At 42.1% G+C, this 18,704-nt stretch overlaps 1 protein-coding gene across 1 annotated transcript; it reads left to right on the top strand.

The window, feature by feature from the left end:
• Window positions 1–351: 351 nt before the first annotated feature.
• On the top strand, window positions 352–17,506 carry tmem170b (transmembrane protein 170B). Its single transcript, XM_078268485.1, has 3 exons — window positions 352–861; window positions 7,038–7,208; window positions 11,601–17,506. The coding sequence occupies exons 1-3, from the start codon at window positions 684–686 to the stop codon at window positions 11,729–11,731; spliced, it is 480 nt and encodes a 159-aa protein (XP_078124611.1). The 5' UTR covers window positions 352–683; the 3' UTR covers window positions 11,732–17,506.
• The last annotated feature ends 1,198 nt before the right edge of the window (window positions 17,507–18,704 follow it).

Below are 18,704 nucleotides of genomic sequence, written 5' to 3'. Positions count from 1 at the left end.
CCATGCATAATTTCTTGTCTGTCGCTTAGCAACCACATTGTTTGGCTGGTCACCAGCTAGCTAGCTAGCTAACTGTTGAAGCAGAGTGATAGAGAAAGACGTTTATATCTCTATGGCTCTGTGAAACATATACTTTATACAGTCTATGGGTAAAAACATAGGGTAAAAGAATTCAATTAATGAAGATGTTATTTTTAGCTAGTAACAACCACACGCAGGCCTGTGAAGATAATTAGTATTTGATTAATAGCCAATGGGTAATCAATGTACCGTGATGACGTTGCTACGTGACATTCTACCGCTATCCAAGCGACGTTACGCACATTTCTGCGCAAACGCCCCTGTCCTCTCTTTTGTTCCTCATTCATGAAGCGACGTTAGTAAGCCGAAGATGTGTCAACGTAAACGGTAACCACCCATTTACAAAGCAGGCGACTGGCCCTTTAAGGGTTATGTAGCCGGGCTAGCAGATGTAGGACGAGCTGACCGTCCGTCTGCCTGCCTGCGCTCCCGCTGCCATCCCCATCATGGCCTCCACACCTATACCATCGAGGATGAACCGACCAGCCAGGGGCTCTACCCTTCCCGGAGCGGAGACGGACGTCAAGCCGAAGCAGAGGCACCGGTAGAGGCGAGCCGCTCCGGGGAGAGTCGCCTCATCCCATGCCACCCCGGTCTCCTCCATGCCTTCGTCTAAAGCCAAGTACAGCTATTCGATAAAGAGGAGTGCGAACCCGGGCGGTGGCAGCGGTAGAGGCGGCGGCAGAAACATGACAACAAACAGGGATTATTCTGTTAATCTGTCGGTGCAGCAAGTGCTGAGCCTTTGGGTGCAAGGCACGACGCTGCAACACTTCACAGGTATGCGGAATGAAAGGTGCCGTATTTCTGTTTTCATGTGTTCAGTTGTTTACGCACAAGTCTTTGCCATCAGTGTGTAACGTTACTGTATAGTTGTGTCTCCTATGCCGGCATTTTAGCGCGTCCATTTAAAGCAGAATAATCCTACATGTGTGACATTTTCACCTCACATGCTTAGTGAGCAGAAAAGGCATAGCCAGCTGTTCCCGTGAAAAAGGGGGGTGGGGTGGGGTGGGGGGAGGGGGTTTGGGGGGGGGAAGCGGGGGGTGCATCTGTACCACCTCAGCCCTCTCCACAGCTAGCGAATGCCGGCCGGGCCACAATAAAAATGCCACTCCTCTGTCCACGCGTGCGGAGTCAGTGGATGACATGAAAGCAATCACACCATGGGGCTAATTAATCTTTCTGCTGCGTGAATACGCCTTCATTGTGTAGTAAATGAAGTGTAGCCCTCCTCCCTCCCTCCCTTCCTCCCTCCTCCTCCTCCCTTTGTCTTGCAGTCCAGTAATCAAGGGGCAATAAGAGGAAGCATCATCAACTCTGGGCATCTGTCTGAGATGGTCTGGACTTTTTTCAATGTGCTTTTGAATGGTAGGGTCAGGCAATAAAAGCTTTAATGTATGTATGCATTAATAAGCTGCAAATATGGTTGGAGCATCATGATACAGATGACAGCATAGTAAGGGGATCCTTCAGAGTTGCTGTCAGCAATGATGTACACCACAAAAAGGAAAAAATCCTGCAAGCTGATTTTCACATGGACACGATTGACAGTGTTTCTACAATAGATATTCTTTCTCAGGTAACGATGATGATTCACACCTTTTCTTAAGGATCTATGTTAAGGAGCTTCGAGGGAGACAATCTTGGGTGTTGAGACACGGTCACAGTCAAGTCCACATGAAATAAAAAAAGAAAGTAGGAGCAACAAAAGCAGTATGTGGGCATTTTATCTCTTCCTGTACAGGCAGGCCGAACTTCCTCAGCAAGAACAAAATTGCCGCCACCATCTGTTAGAAGATTTTCTTTTATTATTTTCTCACTGCTTAATGTATGAAGGGGAAAAGGGGTGATGTATACAGGAACAACAGGACTGCTCTGTCTCATAAACACAAGATTATAGACATTCTTGAATTCCTCCTTGCAGAGGGAGGATGAAGCGGAGGCGGACATGTGGTCATAGACGAGTTGGCACAGACCCGTCTCATGAAATGCAGCTGACATCCTGTGTTGAGAAACACATCAAGCAAGAGTGAAAAAAAGAAGGTAGTTAATGATGCTGACTCAGCAAAAAGCCGCAGCGCATATAGAAGTTTGCGGAAGCAGAGTTGCAGCAGCGAATAGAAAAGCTGTGAGGAGCTGGACTTCAGCAAGCAGCTGGTGCACAAAACTGCCACCTGATTCCCCCTCAACCACCAACCAGGTGAAAAACGACCTCCTGATACATGAGATGAGGACACGGGGTTGAGAGAGTGTGTGAGCCCTAAACAACAAGAGCAATCCTTAAGAAGATGTAAACTTTTGATATCCCTTTGCCCTTTCTTTGAGGCCCTAGGGAGTTGCTTAAACAAATGGATTTCCTGTTTATGATTTGTGTGCTTGCAGCAGTTTCACTTCCGCAAACCATAAAAGGAACATAGTTTGCTTTATGGTTTGCAAATATATATGAGCTACAGTATTGTGTAGAAAACAGACTTTTATTTGCAAGCTTTATGTTTCTATAAAGTCAACTTTCAATGGGTTGGTTCACCCAAGTTATGAAAAACATCTACATGGCTAGATAACATGGCAAAATAGTTTTAGTTTTATGTTCCCAGGTTAAAATATCAATCTGAGATGTTTAGTGCAGGTGAATGCAACTGTGTTAAGAAAAGTTACAATAAAATAGTTCAAGCTCTGTCTTTCCAGAGATAATTTCCCTGTCACGTTGGATAATACATAGTCCTCACTGTGAAGAGTTTTTATTGGAAATATTTTCAAGAAGAAGACACATAAATCCCCAAAAATATGTTTTCTTGTAATTGAGGCGAGCCCCCCAATTTTTATTTATTAATTTATTAAAAAGCTTGATTGGATAAGAGTAAATTTAGGGTCAGCAGGATATTAACAATGTCGGTACGTCAATAAACCGCTACAAACAGCTACAAAGTGCCTTACATAGGAAAAACAACATTACAGTAGAACAAATAAATGCAATCCAGCAAATAAAAGCGAAGAGAATGAAATAGAATAAAATAAAATTCGTAAAATAAATAAACATTGGGCTAACATTAATAAAAGGCTTTTTAAAAAAGTAATCTAAAAGATGTATGTGATTCTGTAAGCCTCAAATTGTCAAGCAGAGAGGTTCAAAACTGAGTGACTCTGACTGCAAACCTTTTGTCTTGAGCTGAGACTATACTGGATTCACTGTGCAGTTTTCGGGACAAAGAGATGAAGACAGTTTTAGCTTTATCACTACCAGCCGGCCACATCTCACCTCTCTCCATCTCCCTGTACCGGGACAAATCCATCATTCTTCCTCCTGATGGATGAACTCCTGCAGTCCTGCCACTTTGACTTGTTCATGTTCTGCAGCGGCCTGTGTGCTCATGCAGAAACTCTGACCTCTTATTAAGTGACTAAAAAACATGATCCCCTGCTTTTTTTATGCTTCACTGTTGACAGGCGAGCTCTAAAGCTGCCGTGTGGACAAAGACCTCGTTCTGTATTTGAGGATTAGTAGAAGTTAATGTGGTGCCTTGACTGTTTTTGTATCTCTGAACATGACACAGCACGAGCACATCTCTCAGCCCATAGGTGCTGTTTTGTAGTTGTAACCACCTGCACTGCTGTTCCCTGAAATTAAATGTTCAGCTCAGCTTCCAGCGTCTGCTAAACTGAAAAAAATGACCTGCCAAGAGTAATTTTATCAGCCAGAGTAAATAACGAGCCATGTTTTTTCACTGAAACATTTCACCCCATTTCACCCTTTCCTCTCTCTAGTTGTTAATTTAAATCTTGATTGCACCAAGCTTGTAATTCATCAAGAAGTGCAACAGGAATCCCTTTAACTATTTAAATGTTGTTTTAAATGTTATAGCAGCCAGTATGGCAGGTGACTGCTACCAATTTATCAACCAAAGACAGATTTTACTGTAATTTGGTTCTCAGTGGGTGTCAGTGTAAGACCCCACCCATCAACGGTTGTGCTGGAGGTAGTATTCAGATCGCTTACTTAAGTAAAAGTACCAATATCATAATGTAATAATACTCCATTACAAGAAAAAGTCCTGCATTCAAAACCAAAGTAAACATAGCAAAAGTGTAATTGGCAAAATGTGCTTTATGAAAGTTAAAGTACTTGTTCTTCAGAAAAATGGCACCTGTGACTAATGGATTTTTTTTATCTGACATAATTAGATTGTTAATACTGATGCATTAATTAATTGTTGTAGCTGGTCAATATGCTAGATTTAACTTTATTAACAGCCATGTCCAGTGGTTCCCAGTATAGGGCGTGAGATGATTATTTGGGGAGGAAAGATGATTTTCTTTTTTCTTTTTTGGAATCCAGTCCAATCCAGTCCTAACATTTTAGGTAATTCAACCTCTTGGAGCTTCAAACTGAATTTAAATCTAACCATCTGAGAAGTTTAGAGGGTGAATCTCTCAATGGTGGAACTGCTCACAACTCATAAACATCTGAAATGTGACAATGTTTTTGGCTGCCAAGGGTCACAATCCAAAAACATTGGGAACCACTGGTTTATTCTTTGATAATGCAATGTATAAGCTTATCATATGTGTATGTATGTGAAATCTTAATTTGAAAAGTATCTAGTAGCTAATAGCTGTCAGTTAAATGTTTTGCAGTAAAAAGTACAATATTTGTCTCTGAAATGAAGTGGTGTAGATGTATATGAGTAGCATAAAATGAAAAAAGTCAAGTAAACAAGTATCTTAATATTGCACTTAAGTCAATGCTCAGGGTGCCGGTGGTGCTGGACACAGGACATGACAGAGTTGGGGTTTGTGGGACACGGCTTGCTTCCTGTGCCCCTATATTGCTCCTGTGTTGAGCATTGTGTTAATCCCTTGAGGCTTAAATTGTGCGACAGATGCCCTGCCTCGCGGCCTGTACAGCCGGGATCTGATGAGGAAATCCTAATGGAGCAGGTTGGATCTCTCTGGGTACTTTTCGTTGTGCCCACATTGCTCAGTGTAACATATTTGTAGCAGTTTGTTAACAAGTGAAACCAGATACAAGCAAACTATGTTAAATGTGTCAGTGTTAATATTGGATTTTGTTTTAATGTAACTGCTTTGTTTGTTGGCCCCTCTGTAGTTCCTTTCACCAAGTGGGAGATATCGCAGCTTTAAGAAATTCCTGATATGAGGCTGACGTGAACAGTATTTCCCACTCGGCTGCTCATACTCACACTCTGAACGATATGACCTGAACGTTGCACAAGCTAGTTTGGGAGCCTCCTCTCTCCGTGTCTCTTCAGAGACACATTTAAATGATTGGGACATCCTTGACGATGGCGGACCTCAATCGATTTCCAGGTCACGGGCCGGAGAATGGAGGAGCGGAGGATGGGAGGAATCATAATTAGCAGAATGGAAAGAAACATCTCTCTGACACGTATATCCCCTGTCTCGTCACAGACATCTCCCTCCTCTCCTGCTCCGATGGAAGGCGATGGTTGTAGAAAGACGGCAGTGATGCAGCAGCGTGATCTGTCGTGCCCAGTCATGCAGGACAAAGAGCCGTTGTGATACTGTGCTGTCATGTCTCTCTCCACCCAGCTCGACAGCTGATTACCGGATCAATAAATAGATATAGGCGCTCAGTCGACTGTGGAATAACTAGGTTTATGGCTATGCTACAGAGCCCCCTTTGGGCTGGAAAAATACTTTGTAATAGAGTTGGGTCTTCAGATGTATACACCACACAACAATGTCACATTTATCCTGTCATCCAAACAAGACAGGCTTGGGGCTTTTTACACAACATTCCTGTCTTCTGGATTGGTCATTCTTCTTATGTCGACATCTTTTCTTCTAGAATAATCTATGGCCAGCTGGCTTGTCCTTGCTCCCACAGTGCCAGTGGTTCAAAGTGAGGCCTCTTGCTGGTGAAGTGCAATTAGGCCAGGGCTCTTTATGTAAAGCCGGTTTCTTAAATATAAAGAAAGAAAGAGGGACGAGAAGCAAGAGGATGAGAGAGATTTTGAATGGGCATGACCTCTGATTTGGTCGAGCTTCTATACCAATGTGGAATTGTTCATCTACAGTCCAGCTGAATACGTTCACAAAAGGCAACTGTGAGCTATTGTTTCTGACGAGCTTTTTCCATTTACTGCTTAATGTCTAGCTTCCTGCAGCTCATGTGAAATCTCACTCGGAGCGGTTTTATACATCACGACCTCAGGTCCATTACCATGGTCGGCTGCCTCCTCGATGAGCCCTGACTTAGATTGTGGCGGCTGTAAATTGAAATCCTCCCTCACAGACGTGTGTAGATCCAAGATAATCTGTATCTGTGCATGCTGATCTGTACTGTAGATGCAATATGCTCTCAAACAAGGTCTGTTATGTATAAATCTGTAAAATTGCATCAGGAAATCTCCCAGTGGCCTACGCAGAAGGATAGCATTCTTTCTGAGCAATGACATCTTTGAATTTGCATGACAAGGACATTTTATCTTTACCTATCCAGGGTAGGAATATTTATCCTATTCTTCAATGTAAAGAAAAACCTTCAGGATCATTAATTTACTCTCCAGTTTTACTTAAAGGGGCAATGCAGTAATTTACTGTTGGACTTGCCATCAAGTTGGATCCTACATTTCCCCTAATGCAACTTTGATTAGAATCTTCCATCCTGGCTAATTTCCATATCTCAAAAATCCACAACTGCAGTTTGTAACACAGCAGCATAAAATGTAATGTACATCAAAATAGTATGTCAGTACAGTACAGTACTTACAGTACTTTATTAAATGGACTGAGTTACATTCTACCAATGTTATTTGACTTAAAGTTTAAATATATCGCTGATGGACTTCTGAATCTAAGCTATCAAATCGCTCATCTATTCAGTCAGAAATCTTTGGAAAACACGCATGTTTCTTATTGTACTTTTATGTTTTCAGGCTGTATCTGATGTGTTTTTTCTCTTCCCCTGTCAGAGATGTGGTACTGGGTGTTCCTGTGGTGTCTGTTCTCTTCCCTCTTCGTCTACGGGGCGGTGGGGCTGCTCATGTTGGTCATGCTGCAGCGCCACAAGAGGGGCCGCCTCATCACCCTGGTTCTGGTCAGCGTGGGTTTCCTGGCCTCCCTCTCCGGAGGCGTCATCACCAGTAGGTCCAGTTATACTGGGGGGGAAGACAGGAATTGACAGAAAGATTTCAGACTCTTGTGTTTACTTGTTTACCTTTCTTTTTGTTTATGTAGCACAGGAAGCTTCAACTATGTCTGGGTGATATTGAGAAAATCAAATATCTCGTTGTTCTTGGCCAGATTCAATATCTCAATTTAGAAAAATGTGATATTATAAATTACGGGTGGCTATTGGTGCATTTACAAAATATGTACACCCAAAATAATGACTGAACATGTACGTGCAGTAATGTAGCCTCAGTATTTAAACTCTGTCACAACATTACATTAGGGCTGAGAAATGTTAAGAAATAATGCCAACATGATACCTGCAAGGCTGGATTACAAAGTGGGCCCAGAAGCCCCCAGGGGCCCTGACAAATTAATTTGTGGTAATTGAATTAATTTCTATTAATACTTAATGTACCACACAATCATAATATAAACTGAAATGACAGGAACCTTAAAGGGGCACGCCAGCGATTTTACACATTGAGATTTTCTGGTTTTCTGGTCATGGGGACACTACTCAGCTGCGCACTGTGATTTTTGAAAAATGTGGGCATCTACAAGGCAGGGATAGTCTGACAACAAGATGCTATAGGGCCCTATTTTAACGATCTACAGTAAGCGCACGGCATGAAGCGCCTGGCGCAGGTGCGTTTAGGGCGTGTATGAATCCACTTTTGCTAGTTTAACGGCAGAAAAAAGGGTCCGTGCGCCAGGCACATGGTTCAAAATAGTTGTACTTAGTATCTTATTAATCATATGTGTGTTTTGGGCGAAACATGAAAAAAAAAACTATCAGAGTGTCATCTCCCATTCCCTTTAAAAGCCAGGTGCGTTTGTACCTTGGGGCATTGCTATTATGATGCCGGATTTGCTGAGCAGGAAGGAGAGATTTTCAGGAGAAGAAACTAATCTGCTTGTGCGTGAAGTGAAAGCGCGTGAGCAGATCATATTATAATACTATTTCACATTGTAATATTTGTATTTTTAATCTATTGCATGTTTGTGTGCTGCTGCATGTTCCTGTCTGTGTAACAAGCATAGTGTGTGCGCGCTGTGCACGAGCCTAGGCGCATTTTTGTTAAAATAACAATAAAATGCTGCGTTATTGACTTTAGACCAGGTTTTTGTTGGTCAATGGCACGATCACTTTCCACTGCCTCAAGATAGCAATACGCCAAGAATGCACCTGAACACACCTTCCTGTAAGACCAGCATGCCCATGGGCGCACAGATGGGCGCAGGTGCATTTTCTATTTTAACAACGGAAATTTACAACTGCGTTGGTCTTAAACTAGCGAAGACACTTGTGTCGGGCTTTGCGCTGCGCCGGGTGCAAGATAGGGCCAAATTATGGGAATTTTAGAATGCAGCATTCATGGACCTTAAACCAAACTAGGGAGTATAAGTCAGGATATAAATTCGGCCTCTGCTCTAACAAATTTGTCTTTGCCAAGGCTAGGTGAGGCCCCCAACTTTACTAATGAAATATAAACAATGCAAAAACATTTTTTTCATTTGACAAAATTTTATTTGGTTAGATTTTTGATAATTTTGATAATTGTATCCCAGTTCTAGCTTTACCCTGTATTTTCTGGCTGTCTGCTTTCCGGTCACCTTTTTATTTGTATTTGTTTATCTGAATGCACTCCACATTTTGTCTGCCTGTTACGAGATGCACCAGATATCATTTAAGCCTTGCTTTGTATTTAATTACATTCCACTCTCTGTAAGAGAGTGTGATCACAGGATGTGTAAATAGACCAAAATCTATCTGAGCGTAGGGCAGGCGCTCTTCAGGGCTCAACTGTATGAATCACTCTTCATCATAGATGCAAGCTGGCCCCTAAAATAGAAAGACATTTTATTATTAATGTGTAGCAATCAGGGAGAGCAGACTATTGACTGTGAGCACTCACACCCCTCAGTCTCACCCTCCATGTGTACACCAGCCTGGCTTAAAGTCAAAGTGTGGCAGAGCAAATGCAGCAGCCGAGCAGAAAGAAAGGAAAGGTCATGTAGTGTTAGAGAGAGAAAACATCAACCTTTAAAGGGGTGATAGAATAATTATATAGGGTATTTCATACTGTTCCTTAAGGTCTCCTAATAGGGTATGTAACATTGGTTGGGCTAAAAATTGCCCAATATATGTGAATATGGCCCTATTTGGAACAAGAGCTTTTCTTCCAAATATGGTATGCTCATGAATATTTAGATGAGCTGTGCGCTGATTGGTGAGCGAACCACATATACATACATTGGAGACGAGAGAGAAGGTCTCATATTTCAGACACTGCAATGTTATACATTGTCTGCTATTTCGTTATTAAATTCACTTCTGAGACTTTTTTATGCGAGAAATCAACTATATAAAGCTCAAATATGGGCCGTTTTACGAAAATTGATGGCTAATTGCAAATTTGGTAAGATGTGTCGGACTGGGCTCCATACCCAAACTACCGGGGCTCGGGGCTCCGCGGAGCTGGCCGACTGCCGGCATAACTATAGTATATTTACAGTTTGAATTTCGTCACGCCACTTATTTTACAGCTACCCTAAGGTCTTACAAAGCTAACACTTTCACAAATCGCATCCGATTTCAATTTAATGCATTTTTGTGAATCTGAGGGGTTTCATTAGCTGCTAGTGTCCCTTCAATCCTATGGGTAAAGATCGCGGCTAGCTAGCTACACTTTCAGCATAACTATAGTATATTTACACTTTCAATTTCGTCACGCCACTTATTTTACAGCTACCCTAAGGTCTTACAAAGCTTAGCTAACACTTTTGTCCGATTTCAATTTAATGCATTTTTGTGAATTTCAGAGTTCTCGTTAGGAGGAGGCAAGCTAGCTCTCATTGGTAGCACTCCATCCAGCTCACTCGCGGACAAGAGGCATTTATTTCCCCGATTGTTTGTTTAAATAACTCAACACACATATCCATTATAAGATTAACTGGAACCTGTGGTAATAGATTGCGGGCGTAACACGCTCGCTGACCGCGCTCTCACTCACACACACGGGTTGGAAGACAGCGAGCTGCAGGCCCTGGAGCTCTGTCAGGGCAGCGGCGTTTGGTAGTCCAGTAACCCAGTCGGACAAAATTTGCAATTAGCCGTCAATTTTCGTAAAACTGCCCATATTTGACCTCTACATAGTTGATTTCTCGCATAAAAAAGTCTCAGAAGTGAATTTAGTGATAAAATAGCAGATGAACAATGTATACAATTTCTGAGATCTGCTCGACCTATTCAGAAGACTACCTGATCTCAGATCAGTGGTGTAGCCTATGTAAATGTTGGGGTGTGACAAAGGTAGAGACCAGAGCCAAATAAGGTACAGCCACATTGACGTCAACTATGAGCTTTGTTGAGATATGCCCGTTTTCAGAGGCAGTTTCAAATTGTGAGATTTGCAGAGGAAAGCGGTGTCAATGGGATTTTGAGGTTCTATGTATGTCCTACTTACCCACCAAACTGTCGTTATTCAACTATGACAAGGTAAAATCGGTTTTGCATTCTATCACCCCTTTAAAGCCCCCAGGCACTTGGTTTCTGATAATCTGTGCGGGTGTGTTTTGATCAGATTTTATTGACACAGTGGTAACACAAGTAAAGAAACCTATAATTGCCGTCACATTGTGATTTTAAAGTTACGGTTAGACTGTTTTCATTATGTGGCAAATTTGTGAGTCTAAGGGATTATATAGGTTAATTTAGAGAGGTATGTGATGGTTTTTTTAGGCCTATATTTGTAGAATAGAAAAGAGAGTGAATTTGATTTCTTCTTACATATGTTTGACAAAGAAACAGGAGATAACTGAAAAAATAACACAAGGAAACAGATTACAGTTTGTAATCTGACACTGTTTGCTTTAAATATTCCTAAATCTAGTTTCAAAAGCCCAGACAAAAAAACACAGACAGAAATATTCCTAAGGCTTTTGAATCTAACTTAAGCTCTCCGTTTGTTAAGTTTTGGACCAAAATCAGGCCACTCTGTTTTTGTCCTGGTATTAGATTCATAAAAAGTTCCACTTTCACTGTCTGTTTCCATGACGATGACCCAAACAGCATATTGTGAGGCTAAGCATGAACACAGTATGTGGCTGTTAATTGAATAACGTGGTCACATGAACGCTCTAACCATCTTTTAATAAATATTCACACACAAAAACTGATTTTTGTGCAGAATACTTGACTCCTGGCGGGACGTTGAAAAGATGAGGACGGATGTGTTCGTCCTCATTGTGAATGGACAATCTGCAGTAATGGTGACAGGCTGTGACAGTCAGCTGTGTTTGTGCGTCTGTTTACTCGCTGTGTGTATTAACGCTGGTGATGTGTTTCCCCCCCCCTTCAGGCGCCGCGGTGGCAGGGGTGTACCGCGTGGCAGGGAAGGACATGGCACCGCTGGAGGCTCTGGTGTTGGGCGTGGGCCAGACCGCTCTCTCCATCATCATATCCTTTTCACGCGTCCTCGCCACTCTGTGAAGTGAAACCCCTCGATGAGTAGAAGCACAGACGCTGAGACGAGAGCGAATGAATCAAGCCAGTCCGAGATTTATAGGTGGCTGGGGGTTTGTTTAAGGAGAGGAGGCAGAAATGCTCTGGACCTTTGGGGCTGGATGCAGGAGACAGCGCCCCCCGGTGTCTCTGCTCTGTTACTGCCACAATCACACCGCAATTCAGAGGGAACTCCATACAGGCCGGTTGTCTTTAGAGAGCAGCAACAGGCGGAGACGGCCCAATCCTTCTCTTCTTGGCTTGAAAGCCATGTTTTCGGGTGTTTCCAGAGTTACATCACTTCTATATGCCAACAGCCTTCTCTGGGACATCCAGATGCCTTTTATGGCCACTGACTCTTTAAGGCTTTCTGTTGCACTTGTGGGGGGAGGGGAAGGGAAACCTCTTCTTTTTTTCTTTTTTTTTTAAAGCAGAGTGAAGACTTGTAAGGATGATCTGATGATCTCCTTCGGTGATCAGTGGGAGAACAAAATTTGAGCAATGCGAGGTGTTTAGGGAGTGACCCAACATTTTTTCTTCAGTATTAAGCCTCACCTCTCGGTCTTCACGTACGGTTAATCATGATCAGTCCTTTTCCTTAACTGGTTTTAAAGCTGCACCATCCAACTCACGAGCGACATCCAGCTTTGAATTTTGCACTTTGTAAATGTTTGAGATGCTCTTTGCCTAACAGGGTGTGAAATCAGTAGACGAGGAGGAGAAAACCAGCATCGCTGCTACGTTTGGCTTAAAATATATTTTCATTGTGTGCCAACGAGAACTACGATTGGAGTTAAGGGAATGTTTTGACACAAAGGGAAATATGCTCATTCGCTTTCTTACTGAGAGTTACATAAGGACATGCCACTCTCCCGTCTGTATGGTAAATATGAAGCTACAGTCCGCTGGTGGCTAGCTTAGCTTAGTATAAAGACTGGAAACAGGAGGAAATAGCTAGCCTGGCTCTGTCCAAAGTTAACAAAATCTGCCTACCAGCAACTCTAAAGCTTAATCATTACCAAGTTATATATCTTGCTTGTTTAGTTTAAAGAACCCCTATTATACTCCTTTTCCGCGTCATATTTTACTCTTAGGGTCTACTAGAATAGGTTTACATACTTTGATGGTCAAAAAAGATATTATGTTTCTCATACTGCCTATTGCTGCAGTGCCTCCACCTGAAAGACTGAGGCCCTGTTTACACGATGACGCTCGCGGATGAAAACAAAAAAATATTTTATCAGATGTGCCTTTCGTTTATACGGCGACGGCGTTTTTGGGGCTTAAAAACGCAAAAAAGTGAAACCACCCTCCAGAGTGGAAATCTTAAAAACGCTCCACCGTCGCGTTACCGTCTAAAGGGTAAAAACGCAAAAGTCTGAAGACAACGTAATGTAATGGCTCAATATTTAAATGATTTCGACACTGTGGATAAGGTTGTTATAGTTCGATGACCATATGTAGGCTATTCATTTGAGCCAGAGTAGGCTACAACGTTGTGGATGAAGAGAAAGAGAGAAAGCGAGTGCTTGCGGGCAGAGGAGGGTCTGCTTCAGCCTCCTCTGCCCGCTGGCCGCTGCCACTGAAGGGCTGCGAGGCTCAGGATATTGGTAGTGCTCCCGTGGGTGCTGTGCTGTGGCTTATCACGGTCGACTGTGCCTGTGCATCATCAGACAAACATGCAACTCCACCTCCTCGTCTTTCCAGACAAGCTTTTGTCGTTTTTGTCGTGAACCAAATTCAAAAAAGCCACTGGGCGGGCTGTGCTTGCTCAGGGAGCACCAATGGGCAGCACATATGAAAAACTGGGCTGGCATTCTCAATCAGTGAGATCACTAATTGAGGAATTTCAAACAGGAATGTGGGCGAGGTCATTTTTAGGCAGTTGAGAAAAAGTGCTGTCTGTGGGAGAGAAAGCTCCATTTGGAGTGAAATGTCCCTCCCCTTTCCAGTGGACCACCATGGGACCTTATTTCGGAGAAAGAAATATGTACAGTAGTGAATGACGAGAGACAAATATTTCATTGATCCCGTTTGAATGGAGCCATGAATTACACACATGATGTTCGTCAATTTAAAAGATAATTTTGTCAAAAAAGTTTAATTTTGTCGTAAAACTGTTGAAGTATATTACTGTGAAAATACATAATTAGAAAGACTACTCACCCCAAAGTCACGTTACTTACACAAGCAACAGGTCTTGCTCGTTCTTTCGTTTCTCGGCAGATAAAAACACATCAGGTAATACAACGTTACATGTGTTGTGGAACTTATAGTGCGTTCCATACTCGGAACTCGGATTTTCCGAGGTCAAAGTTGGAAACGCCCTCTGACCTTGGATTTCCGAGCTCGGAACTCGGGCAACCACCGAGTACCCCGAGCTAAAAATCCAACATGGCCGCTCCGTGCATGAACAGTTGTGAAAGCTGTAGTAACATACCGTTATAAGCACTTCTGTGTCATTTTTGTCGTACACGCAGTGCTGTCCATATCTGTGGACATGTTGTTACGCTGTTCGTATGCACAACAAAACAGCATAATGCGTTGTTATAAACTGGTATTGCTAACATGGCTAACCTGACTAGAGCTAATGAAAACAATGAAACTCCGACTTGTAAATGGAACACATTCAACTCGGGTGTGACGTCATTACCAGCTTCTGCTTCCGAGTTCCGAGGTAAATGGAACGCACTATTAGCTAAGTTAGCTAGCTAGAGAGCAAGCCAAGTAACAAAAAAGTTGACGTATATTGTGTAAGACGAGATATGTAGTTCACTGAGTGCTTTCACACAATGCTAAGTGGTACTATGACACACATACCACAAACTAAGACTTTCTTGAATTATCTTTTAAATTGACAAACATATGTGTAATTCATGACTCAATTCAATCTAGGTCAAAAAATGATTTGTCTCTTGCTGTTCACTACCATACATATTTTTTAAGAAATAAGGCTCATGGGGTCCACCGGAAAGGGGGTGACTTCACATCTCTATAACCCACCCCCTATAAAACAGCAAATTGCCAGTCCACTTTAGAGTTGTTTTTTTTTAAGATAATTCTTTGGGGCATTTTTAAGCCTTTATTTCCACAGGACAGATGAAAACATGAAAGGGAGAGGGGGGAATGACATACAGCAAAGGGCCCCAGGTCAGAGTCAAACAGGCGGCCGCTGCGTCGAGGAGTAAACCTCTGTATGTGTGCGCCTGCTCTTCCAACTGAGCTAACCCGGCCACAGGTTTTGTTTTCTTGAAGATGAGTTTTGTTTCCTTTTGGGAAGGGCCAGGCTAGCTGTTTCCAGTCTTGGTGCTAAGCTAAGCTAACTGGCTGCTGCCTCCATCTTCATGTTTACCGTACAGACATGAGAGTGGTGTCAATCTTCAATCAATCAGTTTTAATTTGTCACATGAAATTGTACGAGGTACAATTCCAGTGAAATGTAATCTTGTCAGCTCCTCCAACTTGTGCATGAATTATCTTAAAGCAGAATGTGGTTGCCAGATCATCTAACCCTCAGCAAGAAAGAGATTAAGCGTTGAAATATGTCTTTAAAGTATACAGAACGGCCTGGACGAGCCCTCAGAAGGGTTTGCATTGAGCAGGTTGGATTTGGGTGTGGTTAGCGTAAGATCAGGATCAGGTTCCTCTTATTCAGGTTTTAAGAAAGATGGGGGTTGTTTTGCTGCTTGAGATTTACATTTTCAGCCAAAATATTCTGCGTCTGTGAGTCCTGGTGCAGATTTTCTGTAATAACAATGGAATTACTAACATTGTCTGCACTGCTACAGCATACATTCCCCTTGTGAAAAGCCATCCCTCCCTGGAGAAGGTCAGACCGATTCTGCTGCTCAGACGGCCATTTTTCTATGGCTTCCTCTTTTCCTTGTTTGTTTATCAACCCATGTTCCTTAAGTTTAACTTTGCATATTGCACTGAAATTAACTGCCTTGTTTTAGCACAGTGTGCGGTGATACCACTCTGGTGTGACCCAATCCAGTAAACACTGTTATTATTCACAGAAATCAGTGATAATGGACACTGATTATCTTGTTTTGGTAAAGCAAAGAAGACGTATGTGCTTGAAACTACTGTATTTACTCAAACTGGTTTATCATGTTGATGCATTTGTGAACCCATAAGTCCTCCCAAAATTCAAACAGATTATCTTTTGTGCAGCAGGGTGAGAGGAGTTAGGTTGTAATGCCAAAGTATCGCTGACGTTCTAGCTTTATTTATTATCTTTGTGCCAGTCATTTAATTGATATCATAGCTACAGATTTTTTTGTTTATTCAGTTTTAGAAACATTTGCACATTGGCTCGGCCCCCAGACCTGTGGTACAACTTCATAAAACCACAGTTTATATGAATTTGAAAAAAAGATGCTTGTGTCGTTAAGTGTGTGTGTTGTGTGGTTTTGTAGCTCTAAAGGTAAATGAGTTATGTAATTGACACAGCTCACCTTTGGTACCAGCTCAGCACACAAGAGGGCGATATTGCACAGAAATGAAGTGGCAGGCTGAATGCCTGAAAGATGATTGTGGAAATTCAAGGAATAATGAAAGTGCTAGTGTTTTGATACAGACATTGGACAAAAAAAACCGTTTTCTATCCTAATTTTCCCCTGCAAAAATGTAAGTGTTAAATTTGAGAACCCCCCTCCTTTTTATCCACTGAATTCTCTACATATTGTTCATACTACCTGCTTGAATGTTTTAGCTCAATTTCAAGGACCAAATGTGAGTTGCTGCTGATGACTCACCTGCTGTCATAGCAATGAAATCTCTGTGAAGCTGTTTGTGGGGCAGGTTCTGCATGTTTGTATGTATGTGTGGTTCATAGGAGAAATCTGAGTATTGTTGCTGTATTTGGTGTCGGCATGTGAGTAGTATAACAGAATTTATTTTCTTTCCTTAGAGTGGGTTGTTCACATTCTTTAGCGGACCCCTAAAGCGTCAGAAAGTGTGAGGACTTAATTGTACGTGATGCCGCGTTCAGAGGAGCAGCTCACTGAGCAATGTCTTACAAAATGTGTTGGAAAACTTTTTTATTTGATGTGTTAGAAATTACTTTTTCTGCAGATGAAACTGGCAGACTTGACATAAGTTGTGTGATGACTTCACTTACTGTACATCCTGAGCTGTATTTAGCCATAGTGTACCTGGAGAGTGTAACCAAGAGCCGATATCAACAAACAAACCACTGGATAGTATTTTGGTGATTTTGGGAGTATTCACACCCAGTGCCATAATCGCTCTGATGATGACTACTGCGTTTTATTCTGCTCCAGGTTCTGTGATTCAGCCGCTGTCTAAGTGGCTGTGTGACTGTGTACTGCAATATCTAAGGAGACACCCAGCAACTAATAATCCCCTCTGGACTTTTTAAAATGCCATCGCACTGCAGCAAGACGCCCAGCTCAATAATCCTGTCTCTTTCATAGGCTTATAACTAAAGCTGCCCCCTCAGTCTCCTGTTGTCCAAATGCCACATATTCCCCCCCGGACACTTGCTGTGTACCCGCTGTGATTGCATGTGCAGTGCAGCTCAGAAAATGTGTGAATGGGACTATATGGACAATCCAACAAGAGACAATGTTGTACAAAAACCCAAAGTGGCACTTGTAGATAATGTACAATATGTTCTTTTTTAATTTTGTACCAGCCAAACCGCTGATATTTATAACTATTGCCTATTTATGTACAAATTCTTCCTCCTGTACATACTCAACAGCGAGTTGAATTAAAAATCTTTTGCAGTATAAACGCTCAGGTGTTTACATTCTTTATCTGTATTATCATCCTGTGCCCTTTACCTTTTACCGTCACTGGCTGCCTCTTTAGTTTCTCCTTTCAGGTATTTGTCCGCTCCCTTCCCTCACCTCCCGCCTCTTTCCAATCATTACTTAGACAGAACATGAAATACTTCATTAGCTGAGGACAGAAAATGTTCTCCCAATTTAGTTAAACTCAGCAAAATTTTCAGTGTAAAAAGTTGAGGCTAAAATTGTTACGTCCACATTCGGCAGTAATTTGAGTTACTACAGAGCTACAGTTCATCTTATAGGCTGGGAAATCTGCTGTGTGGTGTGGATTCAATTCGTCGTGGTGGCGACCTCAGTCAACCTTAAAATGAGGAATGCTGCAGATTTTCCATTGTTTATTAGAGCTCATTTATTTAAAGTTGACAAGTGTTGATTCGGGAGTCATTTGTCTGCTCTTAGAGCTGATAATGGTCTGTGATAAACATAAACTGACATTGTATTTGTTTTTATATTTTCAGAGTTACAGTTAATATGCTCTGACAGTTTTTCTTTGTACTGAACCTAAAAGCAAAAAATAACTTAACAGAAAACTCAAGTATTTGACTTTTCAACAAGTAATATCCCCCTCAGAAAGTGCACATTTGCAAATGATTTAATCCGGCCTGACTCCAAATTGACTGCTTGACTATGAATGTAAAGTATCAGACTCATTAGTGTCCGTTACTGTTGTGTTTGCCTCTTTGTGAAAATAATTAGAGGCAGCATCAAGCTGGCACACAAAGCCCAGTTTGTGAATGCATTATGATTCACTGTGTCTCCATTTCTATTGTCCTCGGGGTCAGAAGCATCGTCTCCCTTCGTGGCTCGTCTCCTGGTGGCACCGGGGCAGACTGAGATCATCGGCCCTCCTGGCACAGCTGAGAGGCTCAGGCACTTCACTTTCCTGTACGTGCTCTCCTGCAGCAACCATTTTTAGAGAAGCAAATGTGTTTTGTCCGAGGAAGTTGGCTGTTTTCATTTGGTGGTATCATTCCCAGAAAAAGCTTCCAGTACGTGATGCCTCATGATTGTAATGACAGGGGCAGGACCTCCTAAAACATTTTGATTGTACCAAAGACTCCATGAATGAACAATACACAATTCAGACCCAGACTTAATTCTTATATCTGATTTGACATTTTGTTGCTATTCCAGCCGTG

Source organism: Sander vitreus, chromosome 14 (genome assembly GCF_031162955.1).
Source record: "Sander vitreus isolate 19-12246 chromosome 14, sanVit1, whole genome shotgun sequence".
Classification (NCBI taxonomy): domain Eukaryota; kingdom Metazoa; phylum Chordata; class Actinopteri; order Perciformes; family Percidae; genus Sander; species Sander vitreus.
Note: the sequence above shows the minus strand (reverse complement) of the source record. Positions and strands in the feature narration are given on the sequence as shown.